The sequence below is a fragment of the Eschscholzia californica genome, unplaced genomic scaffold (genome assembly GCF_041429995.1).
Source record: "Eschscholzia californica isolate CP2 unplaced genomic scaffold, dmEscCali1.0.p SCAF_4, whole genome shotgun sequence".
Lineage (NCBI taxonomy): Eukaryota > Viridiplantae > Streptophyta > Magnoliopsida > Ranunculales > Papaveraceae > Eschscholzia > Eschscholzia californica.
In genome coordinates, this window is record NW_028238461.1 from 54,640,738 (window position 1) to 54,654,139 (window position 13,402).

Below are 13,402 nucleotides of genomic sequence, written 5' to 3' on the forward strand. Positions count from 1 at the left end.
TGTGTCTATTCTTGACATTTCTTTTTTCTACTCTTAAAACAGTCCCATTTGACTATTATAGTGTTAAAGAACATAATGAAACAGTCCCATATCTGAACCCTGACAGGGTTAAAGCAGTCCCTTGGGTCTTGACTTAGATACAAACTCTAACTTAGCCGGTTAGGGTTCTCAACTTAATCAATTAGGGTTGAGCATTACTGACTCGCTTAGCTCAAACCTCTACTTGAGCAACATTATTATGACATAAATGTGCAGATATTTGGCAGAAAAACAACATTATTATGACAGAAGGAGGTCACCTACAAACAGTGGAAGAATATCTAACCATGAACAAAAAGATTATCACCTCAGTGAGAAGAAAAGAATCAATTATATACTGGACTATAATAAAATCACTTCTAGTCGAGAAGTCAAGCTAAACTATGAGTGAGTTCTAAATTTCCCAAGGATTGACAAATTTTCCGCCTGCTCGGTTAATAGTTTGATTCGAATAGGAGTATCAGTCCGACTGGAAACTGAAGACTGCAGTATCGAACCTGCAGACAGATTCTGTATATGAAATACATGCGTTTCATACTAGTAACATTTAGAAGAGCTAATATGTGGAAAATTGAGGAAAAATGAGTCATATACAACCTCGCTTTTCTACGCCAAAACAAAAAAGTCATCCTACTGTATATTCCAACACTGAACGAGAAAGAAAGGAAAAAAAAAAAAGCCAAAATTCATCAAAACCAAACCCTACTAAACCCAAATATTCATGATGTACCTTTACTTATATTGTCATCAACGGAAGCCATTCAAGAAGCCGTAATCATCCTAGTGTATGTCTATTGGTAGTTCTTGTTTAACTATCTATGCTTACATAATTTAGTCATTTATACGTTTTGCTTTTCCTTTATGATCACATTAGACCTCCTGTTGGAGTTTCCAACGCTTGCATAAACACAAGAACTCGGGGATTTGACCTTCTTCTTGTATGACCCATGGATGGACGGCAACATCCTCCAAAATTATCCTTTGTTTTGGATCTGTGCAATAAACAAGTGCAGATTCAGTGAGAATGAAGAGCAAACAAGAAAACAAAAAGGAAATGAAACATGCAGTAGCAAGTTAATTTTTGGATGGAAGGGAAAATTACTAGCCTTTGCATAGAAGTCGTTCTAACAAGTACTTCAGCTGTGGATTAATGCCCTCCGGAAATGATAGCGGATTATTTACAATCTGGAAAAAGTTGTTGTGCAGTTCATTATTTAGCAAAACTTCTTAGCACGAGATCTAAAAAGAATGAAAAACCGTTTCAAATTCTATATAAAAGATACTAATTCTCACGTTTTTGTTTTCTCAAGCTGTAGTTTTTGTTGGATTGCAATTTCAGGGATGGGGGGAAGTTCTCAAAGAAGGCGGGTAAATAGGTAACTTATTCCCTTTAAATGATTGATTAAACAGATGGAGAACTTCAATTTCAAAAATTCTATATCCGAGGGAAAAAAGAACCAATCAAACACAAGTATTCTCGTAATCCGGTTACCTTGTCATATGTGTCATGTAATGTATCTCCAAGAAAAGGATATTGACCAAAGATCATACAGTATAAAGTGACACCCACAGCCCACGTGTCTGCAGCTTTACCATGGTATCTTAGCCCTGCCATCAGAATGGAAACCACACATTCAAGTACACATAAGATTGGACATCTATTAAAAATGTCAGAAGTTCAATTCTGATCAGTTACACTACCTAAGCAACACTCTGGTGCAGTGAAAACAGGAGTTCCAGGAGATCGTTGAAGCTCATCATTATCGTCCTTCAGATAAAACAAGGAGAAAGCAAACAGACAATCGTCAAGAAATTCCATGCAAGCGTTTAAAGAAAACTGACTCCAAGTTAAATTTGATGCGCTCTACTTAATTCTCAATTTTTTTTGAAACGGCACTTCCACATTTTCTAAATGCAGAGTTGAGCAATTAGCAACGAAATTCAAATTGAAAAACTTTCACAAAAATGAAAAGCTTAAAAAATTATCGATGAATTTATATTTCTAGAAAATGGGCAAGCTTAAAAATGAATTCTATTGGCTCATCTCAAGATAGTCAAGTAACACGGACTAGTTTAGGCAGAAGTAAAGCAAAGCAATGCGGGAACAACAATATTACCTCAAAGACCTGGCTGACGCTGAAGTCTCCAATCTTCACCGAGCCAGTGCTTGTAACTAAAAGATTATCAGGTTTGATGTCCCCATGCACTACATTCTGTTAAAGAATGAAAAAAATTGGTATTTAATATTAACAACTTTAGCGCTGGTCCGCTGGACTTAGTTTGTTACCTTAAAAGAGCTTTCAGGGATTTTCACCCTAAGAAATATTCAACTATGAATACTATCAATTACTGAAGCTCTAGCTTCCTAAAATGATTATAGCTTTATGCGAATTTTAACATTTAACCACAAACAAAAACCGATCTAGCTACAATAATTAGATCCACCTTGTTAAGGTAACTATAAATATGAAAAAGTATTGATCTTAACCAACTAAATCTTGACTTTAAAATGTACAATTGTGAGTGAAGGTTATAGATGGAAAAAATTAAAATGAACAAAGTAGATGAAAAAGGAAGATACTATACATGAGCATGAAGATACATAAGACCGGAAACTATGCCCCGGAAGTATCTTCTAGCAGTAAATTCCCCTAAACCACCTGGCGGACCACAACCCTCGCAAATCCAGTTGCCTTCTACATATTCAAGAACTGTAAGAGAAATGCAATGTTTAGAATTAGCTATACACTGGGATCTTTAATTTACATGCTCAAGATAGAATAATAACAACTCATATTTAAGTGCCCAAAAGACAACGAGATATAAGTATCATAAATACCCATGTAGAAATTATCTTTGTTGGGGTCATCAATCACCTCGACAAGGTCGACTATATTTGGATGTTGCAGCGTTTTCATGATCGACACCTGCAAAATAATACCGTAGGTAACTTTACCGTACTGTTCTCAAGCAGATAATAAGATTGAATATATGCATTACTTTCAAAATTTTATTTGAGATAGAACTAATATGTAAACCAATTAAAAGATATGGAATCAAATAATAAAGACAAAATACATCTTAACCTGCTAACTCAGGTGCAGTTACTTCAACTCAAACATGATACAATGGCTTAGATTAGAAATGAAGAATCCTTTCTACTCTCTAGAGTAAGCACGTATACAAAGATATCATAAGAACAAAAATGCCAAGTTAACCGTACATTAACTCTTGGAATTTAAGACAGGAGCAAGGAGTCCTATGCATTGTAAAGTGTCCAACCATACAGCACATACCTCCCGAAGAACATCAGTCATTGCAGTTTCCATAGGTGCTACTCGCAACTTTGATAAATGAGACTTGTGAAAAACCTGAAATCAAACCATACAAGAAACTAAAGGTTGGTGTATTCTAAGCAATAGCAACTAACCCTGTTTGTGTCCATACATATATCACTTGTAAGAACGTAACTGTTAAATACATCTAAACATGACAAAAAGGAAAAAGATGAAATGCCATAAGTAGAGAAATAGAGCAATTACTGAAAATAATGAAAAATAGTACTTGACTACAGTTTTTACTTTGAAAATTTTGGACTAATATTGACAAAAAGGAGGAATATATAGCGGCAATACATAGAAAAACTTGAATTAATATTGACAGAAAACTTGACTACAGTTTTTGGTCTTCTCTTTTGGAAATTTTCGAAGCCAGTGGGAAGATACATAGAAAAAACATAGCAGCGTACAAACAACAGAAACTTAATATAAGAGAAAATATGTGACCTTGAATGCATATTGCTTTCCATCTTTACTGCTTCTGTAAAGTACCTGTTAAAGGCATTAGCTTAGCAAAAAGCAAATACCTTCTCTCAAAAAATAAGAACAAAGAGAATGTCAATAAATTGTTCCTCACCACTTTCCCATAGCTCCCAGAACCAATCTTGCATACTCGAACATACTCATTCACCATTTTATTTCCATCTTCGTCCTGAGCATGAATTGAAAAATGAATTGTTTAGTCCGAATCATGCATATCCATCATATAGCTAACATGTCATAGTTCTATTTGAACAAGAACAAGAATATTGTAACATTTAAGATGCCATAGTTGGTATCTCTGACTCTAGTCTCTAGTTAAAATGGCATCACTCGAATCGTGCTAAGTTCGGGCTATATGATAAATCATCAAGGCTATAATGACCACAATTGATAAATAACCACCTGCACCATTTTTAAGAGCCTTGATTTGGAGTTTCCAAACATGTTATAAAAGTATAGAACTTAAATCTTAGATGTTTCGGTTCCTAATGTGACGAACTAAGCAACACATCGTCAGCCTCGCATGGTCAAAGACTCAAAATGGATTGAAACATGACATATGAAGGAATGAAAAATCTAAAGTAATTGTGAGGTACTCAAATTGTTAACTGTGACCTTAGTCCATTCCCCACACCCCACTTACCTCCGAACGGATAAGCTTGTGAGTCTCCCTGACAGAAACCTCCCTGCATATCATTCCATCTTGAGCTCCACGTGAGATGATCCCCTCGGGATATTTTACATGGTTCGGTTGCTCCCCATAACTTCCATCTCGAATATTGCTCGCTCCACCGTTATTTAAATCTACATAAACTTCTTGTAGATTATTCTTAAGCAAATGCTCCTGAGAAAACCGTCTGGCATAGATAGAAGATGGTCTCAATGATCTTTTGGATTTCTTTGTGAACCCAAAACAACTACAACAACCCATTTCTCAATCTTGAGATGAAACCAACAGCTCCAGCCAATTCACTATCAAAGTGTAAGATACGTCAATTCCTGGACCTGGCGAATATAATAACCATGAAAAATCGTGCCATCAAGAACTCTACGAAACTGCTTCGAACAGGAATTTTTTTACATATATAACTAAACCATCTACTACATGTGGAGGAAGATAAGTGGACTGCTTTTTCTAGCAATGAAAAGCAAACTTAACCTTCAAATTTTGAGGTGAGATTTGATACGATAAGAAGTTCCAGATTTAACTATTTTAATGATGAGCGATATTTATTGAATAGAAGCATAAAGATTTGACAATTGATTACTTATCTAAAACTATCAATTCAGATCCAATAAGAGATACTACGGATACCTGATAAGGGAGGAGTAGGTTTAGGGCACATAAAACCCAGAGACGATTCGTTATTCCAAGGGATGCCATTCACATAAAGGAACAAAACAGCTGATGAAATTGATACCAATTCGATTCAACACTAACATCTCGAAAGCTCCAGTTTTAATAAATAATACCCTCTTTTAAGAAACTCACAAGAACATCACCATCAACAACAACAGGTACACAGTAACCCTTGACCTCACGGTTCCTACCATCATCATACAAAAATCAAAAAAGGGGGAAAATTTATTAATGAAACCAATAAAGAGATTCCTTGGGTCCTACAAACTTATCACGGAAACGCTGAAAACGAAAAATCGGATCTTGAAATCACGTTAAAAGTCATTAATCACTGTGTACTAAAGATATTCAGTAACTAACCTTGATTCAAATTGAAATCAAACACATTGCATTGAAAAGTGATTTCTGAAACCCTAATTAGTGACGGCGAGTTGATTTGGAATCAAATTGAAGACCTCTTTCGATTCAAGAGAGAAACTTCAGCAATCGTCAAACAGAATCGAATAAGAATTCAAGAGAGAGAGAGAGAGAGAGGCAGAGAGAGAAAGGTGGAAGCCGTTTGTTCCAAATTTCGTGGGTTTTGCCGCGTATATCTAGCGAGATGAGGTTCGCCCGCGAAGCTACAACCGGTTACGGAGTCAACGACCTAGGTCTTGTTTGGCGCATTACCAAAAGGATTGGTCCCAAAAATTTGTCATAGGCCCACCCTCTCTTAGCACTCCTCCTATGCTTGGGACAGAGCCGTCTGAGACTCACAAACATATCAATCCAAGGGCACTCGAATTAGTCCGAACGGTTCAAATCCGATATGAGTTAAACTAGCCAGAGTGCCCTTAGACTACTCTGTCTGAGGGACGCGGGAGACGGTGGGACATTAAATATAACCGTCAGCGAGAAGAATAATACTGTCAGCGAGAAGTGGAATCTAACTTGAGAGAGTATGTGGATTTGTAGTTCTTTCTTTCTATTGGAATTGTAAATGAAATGAAAATTGCTCTACGTGAAACTAAACGTCATTCAGGATAATTACATTTTTTTTTTTGAGGACACTAAATATAACCCAACGCTTTCAACCACTAGTCATAATCTAAGAAGCCGAGTTTGGCTTGAGCAGTAGCATATGTGTGCCTGTGCCTCTGCTGTACAAACCGAAGTTTGAACAAATCAATTACTTCTACCACAGTTTAGTGGTAGTTGACTTCTCAATTTAAAGCAATTCAATAAATCAGAGATAGTATTGAATTTTGGGGGCAATTGCTTTGGCTAGTTAAATCCTTCAAAAATACTGTGATTACTTTTTAGTTTTTTTTTTTTTTTTTTTTTTAAAGTACTTTTTAGTTAGATAACAATATAGGGAAGGCAAATCCTGTGCAAGATCTAGGGTTGCAAGCCAAATGACAATGCAAGTAATGTACCACTAAAAGTAACATAATAATTTATGAGCCCACTAGCTCATAGTGTACTTATTTAACTTTGATTAATTACCTTAAACCTTAAGATGATTGAACTTGGCATCTCCAATTAATTAGGTTAATAAAAAAATGCCCACTTGTAATTGATAAAAATTTTTTTTTCAGCGATCGTTCGAAGATTCTTCTTATGTTATTGCATAAGTTCAAAATTGAGTCTTCGACTTAATTTCCTGACGAAGCAATTCATTATTGTATAATTTATACGGAAAGCACTAGTACCTACATTGTTCTCCCATGAACATTTTCTAATCTTGTTTTCTCTTAATTAACTACCAAGTCATTGAAAGTCAAATATATTGACCTCCATGGAAGGAATGATTAGATCCTCCATTAATTTAATGACAATGTCAATGCAGATACTCTTAACTTGGTCAACCCCTAAACAAAATCATGAAGTTAAAGAGAATGAACATGAATTAGGCAGAACTCCATGCATAACCTTTGATTATATAAAGACCTAATTCATCTACTTCTCCACAACCCAATCTTAAACATTAACCCTTTCCATCTTTACATAGCTAGAGAACAAAATATACACATATACATCTTTAGCAAGGTAAAGATGGATAGGAAGATAACATATTTTCTGTTGGCTTTGCTTGTTGTTTTTATAGCCATGGAGGCAGCCACCTTTGCTCAAGGCGATGATAATGGAAATGCGAACTACAACGCCAACAATGGCAACGGCAATGGCAACAATAACAATGGGAATGGAAATGGAAACGGTAACACCGGTAATGGCAATGGAAATGGTAATAATGGGGATGGAAACGGAAATGGTAATAGTGGCAATGGAAACGGAAATGGCAACAATGGGAATGGCAATGGAAATGGCAATAGTGGGAGTGGAAATGGCAACGGAAACAATGGGAATGGCAACGGAAATGGTAACAGTGGGAACGGCAATGGAAACGGTAATAATGGGAATGGCAACGGAAATGGGAACAGTGGGAATGGAAACGGCAATGGTAACAATGGAAATGGCAATGGGAACAGTGGGAACGGAAATGGCAATGGGAACAACGGAAACGGGAATGGAAACGGAAACGGAGGTCCACCAACAGAACCGAAGCAACAAGAGAAAAATACATGCGGGAGTGAAGGACGATGCTCCGGTATGACTCTTGTGTGCCCTGCTGAATGCCCAGAAAGGAAGCCTAAGAAGAACAAGAAGGTCAAAGGATGCTATATTGACTGTAATAGGTGTGAGACCACTTGCAGATGTAAGTCCTATGATCCTTAGTTACACTTCTTTAGTATAACTTTCTTTCTTTACTCAATTTTCATTCTTCCGGTTGGTGCAGATAGGAGAGCCAAATGTGATGGTTTTGGCTCAATATGTTACGACCCAAGGTTCGTCGGTGGTGACGGAGTCATGTTCTACTTCCATGGTGCCACCGGAGGCAACTTTGCACTTGTTTCCGACAATGAATTCCAAATCAACGCCCACTTCATAGGAACAAGACCACAAGGAAGGACTCGGGATTTTACTTGGGTTCAAGCTCTCTCAGTTATGTTTGATACTCACAATCTTGTCCTAGCTGCCAACAGAGTCTCGAAATGGGATGACAGCGTCGACTCTCTCATTGTTAGATGGGATGGTGAAACAGTTGAAGTACCCATAGACGGAGAAGCAGAATGGAGAATCAACGACGGAGTTAGAACAGTAATTGTTGAGAGAACAGACGACACAAACAGTGTTAGAGTAACGGTAACGGGTTTGGTAGAGATTGATGTAAAAGTGACACCAATCGGAGCGGAGGAAAACCGTGTCCATAAATATCAAATACCATCTGATAATGCCTTTGCTCATCTTGAAACTCAATTTAAGTTTGTGAAACTAACAGACTCAGTTGAAGGAGTTTTAGGTCAGACTTACCGGCCAGATTATGTCAGTCCGGTGAAGGTCGGAGTTCCGATGCCGATGATGGGTGGAGAGTATAGGTATCAGACACCTTCCCTTCTTTCTCCTCTTTGTGAAGCTTGTAGGTTCAATCCAGGTGCAACGGAAGCGTCATCTGAGTTAGCTGTCATTCAAATGGTAGCTCAATATTAGTTGAACAAGCTTCACTTATATTTAATTATATATATAAATACATACTTTCTAAACTACTGAAAATGTATAAACAAGAAAGAGATAATATTTGATTTGATTAAATAAACCAACAGTTGGATTGGAAATGAACGGTTGTAATTTGTTTGAAGCGAGACTAATATTTCCTGAAATTGATGCTTCCTATTTTTATTTTCGATTTTTACCAATTGAGTTCTAGTTAAGAAAAAATAAAAGAGATTCATATAATGAAATGACATTATATCTTTCGTTTTCTTCCTAACCATGCATTTTGGTCTCTTTTGTATACCATTACTTGGACAAGCTTAAGTCCTTTATTGTCACTAATTAATGTTATTGGATATATCCTGTGCAATAATCCACACGATTTTGAGTCTATATGCATCTCTAACTAAAAAAAACGATGGCATTCGGATGTAACAAGTGAAAAAAATATCAAACATGAAAAACAAAATAAACCGTGGAAATGACTTCACCACTCGCGCATAAGATGGAAGGAATTTTTGAATGAGTGCAATTTTAAAACGATGAACAACTCGAGAGAGAAAGATGGTAAAACTCAACCCACCAACTAAATGAGGTAGATTGACTTCTGAAACGTTTTCACTACACATCAATTTTAGCAACAATTTAATAAAATTGTGCTTATTTTTCTCCTAACAATAAGTAATATTAATTTTCTTTTTATCTAAAAATCCCGGTCCTGTTGAGAGTACTTGCACAACTCTGTGTGCTAGTTGATTGTCGCTGTCAAGAGGGCAATGAGTAACATATTCTAATGAAAATAGTCACGGAAATTAAAATTAGCAATTCTAATGTCACAGCTCTATGTCGTACCATAAATACTTCTTCCCCTGAGACTCTGAAAATCTTACTTATAGCTTCCCCTAAAAGCTGATGCTACGTCTTCTTGGTCATATATTCTCATCAACTATTTTTTAAAAATCTAATTTATTTACAATAAAAAGATAATATTGTGCGACTAGTGCATAGATGATATGCCAAGTAATTATAGCACTTTCCTATACCCTACGGCATCCTAGTGTTGACATGGTCAAAAAATTAACAATTGATTGCTTTTTCGTTTTCTAATATACCATGAGAAAATGTTAAATAGATATGGTCCTTGAATCTAGGCTCGGGTTGGACCTAGGATCAGTTTTGGATTAAAATAGTTGGATTGACTTTGAAGATACGCACCTGTTAACGTGCATCAGTGCATGGAGCCAGCTTTATCTAGCGAAAACTTTGTAATGACTTCGCTTTAGTAATATTAGATCCTTCATTCCATGATTGTAGGGCTTGCAAGTCTTTGTTCCTTATGGTGGTGTAAGATTTAATCCAATTTCATCATTCTATCATGCATGTGCTGCTTTCTTCCAATAGGTACCAGTCACATGTAATGTCGGTCATTTCCTCCTTTGCTTCACCAAAAATCTTTCAACTCCTACGCCACCAAGTACTGCTACATAAACTCCATGAGAAAATGAGAGAGAAATAGAGAGAAAGAGCATCTAAACTAGTTTCTTTATCTTCAAACTTATGGACCTTTATGTAGACTTTAGACCTGAAATTCCTTCATGGCTAAGATTTGAAAAAAGCAGTATATATTATTTCTTCTATATAGGATCTTTACTTACTTTCCCTTTCATTCAATATAAGATATACAAAGGGAACTACGAGTAAGGCAGAGCTTTAGCAAACTAAAGATGGATAGGAAAATATCATACCTTTTGGTGTTTTCCATTCTTGTTTTCATCTCCATTGAAGCCGCCATGGTTCAGGGAGATGACAGTGGAAAAGGGAACGGCAACGGAAATAACAACAACAATGGCAATGGAAACGGAAATGGTAATAGCAATGGTGGCAGCGGAAATGGTAACAATGGCAACGGAAACGGAAACAACAACAATGGTAATGGGAATGGAAATGGCAACAACGGAAATGGAAATGGAAATGGCAATGGTCCTCCAGATAATGTTCCAAAGGCAAAAGAGAAAGATGTTTGCGGAAAAGGAGGGCGATGCTCTGGTATGACTCTTGTTTGCCCTGCGGAATGCCCAGAAAGGAAGCCTAAGAGGAACAAGAAAGACAAGGGGTGCTTCATTGACTGTAATAGGTGTGAGACCACTTGCAGATGTGAGATTCTTATTACTTTTTCTAGCTATACTATTACCTCTAATTTTAACGATAAAACTGTAGCAAAACTACTACTAAAGAGAAGTTAATAATTCAAATGTGCACAAAATGCAGATAGGAGAGCTAAATGTGATGGTTTCGGCTCCATCTGTTACGATCCAAGGTTTGTCGGTGGCGATGGTGTGATGTTCTACTTCCATGGAGCTACCGGAGGTGACTTTGCTCTAGTATCCGACGATGAATTCCAAATCAATGCCCACTTCATTGGAACAAGACCTCAAGGCAGAACTCGTGATTATACCTGGGTTCAAGCTCTCTCTGTTATGTTTGACACTCACAATCTTGTCCTAGCTGCCAATAAAGTCTCAAAGTGGGACAACAACGTTGACGCTCTCATTGTTCGATGGGACGGTGATACTGTTGAAATACCCACAGATGGAGAAGCAGAATGGAGAACCAATGATGGAATTAGAACTGTAATTGTCGAGAGAACAGATGACACAAACAGTGTAAGAGTAACAGTAACAGGATTGGTAGAGATAGACTTAAAAGTAACGCCTATTGGAGCAAAAGAAAACCGTGTTCATAAATATCAGATACCATCTGATGATGCCTTCGCACATCTTGAAACTCAGTTCAAGTTTGTGAATTTAACAGACTGGGTCGAAGGAGTTTTGGGTCAGACTTACAGATCGGATTACATCAGTCCAGTTAAGGTTGGAGTACCAATGCCTATGATGGGTGGAGAGTATAGGTATCAAACACCTTCCCTTCTTTCCCCTCTTTGTGAAGCTTGCCGGTTCAAACCGGGGAAAACCGGCGTGTCAATGGATGCTCATATGGTGGCTCAGTACTAATATTTAATTAACTAAAAATAAAAGCATGATATTTTAATTAGCTTGATATTTATTCCAGCTATATAACTAATAAGAAAGATCAATATTTTCAAGTTTCGAAAGTCGATTACAAATATATATTCTTATGGTTAACTTATATTTTCGAGTTGGTTTGCATTATGATTAGCATTGCAACCCTCCTTGTAATTCTATCTGAGCTGAATACAATTCTTTTTCATTTTATGTTTGTTTGATCATTTAACACATTTTATAATTCGGCCTTTGCTCCATGAGTTCCATCAAAACATAATTCTATCCACGTGTTCACATCATCGATGTTCTAAAAGCAAGATGGAGTGCAACAGAGTACTCTGAGTACTAGAAGGCCTTCTCGGGGTTAATGGCTATTCGGATTAATTTCTAGGTAGAAACATACCTCAAATTCACTAGCAAGGTGCAGCAGTGCCATTTGCAGATACGTACGTCTTTGTAATATTGGAGCGAGATCGATCTTTCTCTTATTGATACTTTGAACTAGGAAGACCCTTGGAAGCCTTCACAAGCACTGCCTCTAGAGGGCATTCCGGAAAGATAATGAGAATTGCATATTCCCGGCTTAGTTCTTTTAGTTTAACTTCTGTGCAGACCTTAGGTATAGATAACAAGAAACCTGCCAGAATTTTCATATGATATACGAAGAATTTATCAATAAGACATAAACCCTGAGGCGATTGTTTCCAAAAGTGAGATATACTCTCAAGAAGGAACTTAGCACAAAAGAAGGAAACCTAAACTTTTACCTGTTTTATATGTCAAGAACAAGAGGCTTAGCTGTTAGTTGTGCACTTCATCAGAATCCATCGATTACCCGTCGTCCTTTCATTTAAAGGATATGGATCCCTGAGTTTCATGTTTTTGCATAACTGGAAATCTTATACTCCCAAAACATGAATCTAATATGAGATAAGAATATATAATTAGATAAATTAACCACCATAGCGTAAATAACCAAAGAAGAGCAGTTATAAGCTGATTCAGAGACAGACTGCAAGCCCGCTGGTAACCAGATTTCTAACCTAACCACATCAGTTGGGAACCCCCACTATGTTTTTCTTTCAAGATAACAATGGTCACCTCTGCGCTCTGCCAGTGGCAGATATACCTACAAAGAGAGGAAGAAAGCGAGAGAGAGAGATTTTTTTATCTGTGCCTCTCGATCTCTTCGCTTCTCTCTCTTCATCTCTTTATGTGTCTCTCTTTATATCCCTCCCTTCCTCTCGACCTCACTCTCTCTACAGCTCTCACCTCCCTTTACCTGCATCTCTATCGCCATACTTTTCTCCCGATCTTCACCTCTTTTTGTTGACTCCCAAACTCGCCCTGAGTCGGGTTTTCCTCTGCCACAGACTGTTCATCATCTTGTCCCTTCTTTTTGGGTTGGACTAAACAGAATATTAGAACGAGTCAAAAAGTGAGATATATGGTTTGTAAAAGTGGTGTAACTTCCATGCACCATGTATGTGCTAGAGTTTTCAGTCTCTCTCTCTCTCTTGCTCTCTGTTATGCCTAATTTTTCTGATTTCTTTCGCAGACATAAGAGGAACCGAATGACTCTCTGAGCTGAAGAGAGCTGCAACAATAGCTTCTGTATACTGTTAATT

The 13,402-nt window shown here is 37.2% G+C and overlaps 3 protein-coding genes across 5 annotated transcripts; 2 read left to right on the forward strand and 1 right to left on the reverse strand.

The window, feature by feature from the left end:
- Positions 1-585: 585 nt before the first annotated feature.
- On the reverse strand, positions 586-8,706 carry LOC147546327 (serine/threonine-protein kinase GRIK2-like). Of its 3 annotated transcripts, none has more exons than XM_086634258.1 (13): positions 8,572-8,706; positions 5,176-5,407; positions 4,504-4,865; positions 3,955-4,029; positions 3,825-3,869; positions 3,336-3,410; positions 2,879-2,966; positions 2,626-2,750; positions 2,157-2,252; positions 1,741-1,807; positions 1,532-1,647; positions 1,146-1,224; positions 586-1,031 (listed from the first exon to the last, which is right to left on the reverse strand). In XM_086634258.1, exons 3-13 carry the CDS (start codon positions 4,789-4,791, stop codon positions 910-912), a joined length of 1,176 nt encoding a protein of 391 aa, XP_086490384.1. In that variant the 5' UTR covers positions 4,792-4,865; positions 5,176-5,407; positions 8,572-8,706; the 3' UTR covers positions 586-909. The 3 variants fall into 3 exon arrangements, with proteins under 3 accessions (XP_086490384.1, XP_086490383.1, XP_086490385.1); XM_086634257.1 differs by lacking the exon at positions 8,572-8,706 and adding an exon at positions 5,581-5,945; XM_086634259.1 differs by lacking the exon at positions 8,572-8,706 and adding an exon at positions 5,581-5,860 and having other exon boundaries at positions 4,504-4,832.
- Positions 7,177-8,873, forward strand: LOC147546328 (uncharacterized). The gene is made up of 2 exons (XM_086634255.1): positions 7,177-7,915; positions 7,997-8,873. Exons 1-2 carry the CDS (start codon positions 7,255-7,257, stop codon positions 8,746-8,748), a joined length of 1,413 nt encoding a protein of 470 aa, XP_086490381.1. The 5' UTR covers positions 7,177-7,254; the 3' UTR covers positions 8,749-8,873.
- Positions 8,874-10,265: 1,392 nt separating this feature from the next.
- Positions 10,266-11,984, forward strand: LOC147546329 (uncharacterized). The gene is made up of 2 exons (XM_086634260.1): positions 10,266-10,905; positions 11,020-11,984. The coding sequence occupies exons 1-2, from the start codon at positions 10,476-10,478 to the stop codon at positions 11,760-11,762; spliced, it is 1,173 nt and encodes a 390-aa protein (XP_086490386.1). The 5' UTR covers positions 10,266-10,475; the 3' UTR covers positions 11,763-11,984.
- Positions 11,985-13,402: the final 1,418 nt, after the last annotated feature.

Coding starts and splice junctions, on each gene's coding strand:
- LOC147546327 (XM_086634258.1), bottom strand. CDS start 4,791: ATGGGTTGTTGTAGTTGTTTTGGGTTCACAAAGAAATCCAAAAGATCA. Junction 3,870..3,954: donor CTGGGAGCTATGGGAAAGTG/GTGAGGAACAAT, acceptor TGCCTTTAACAG/GTACTTTACAGAAGCAGTAA. Junction 2,967..3,335: donor TGACTGATGTTCTTCGGGAG/GTATGTGCTGTA, acceptor ATTATTTTGCAG/GTGTCGATCATGAAAACGCT.
- LOC147546329 (XM_086634260.1), top strand. CDS start 10,476: ATGGATAGGAAAATATCATACCTTTTGGTGTTTTCCATTCTTGTTTTC. Junction 10,906..11,019: donor GTGTGAGACCACTTGCAGAT/GTGAGATTCTTA, acceptor CACAAAATGCAG/ATAGGAGAGCTAAATGTGAT.
- LOC147546328 (XM_086634255.1), top strand. CDS start 7,255: ATGGATAGGAAGATAACATATTTTCTGTTGGCTTTGCTTGTTGTTTTT. Junction 7,916..7,996: donor GTGTGAGACCACTTGCAGAT/GTAAGTCCTATG, acceptor CGGTTGGTGCAG/ATAGGAGAGCCAAATGTGAT.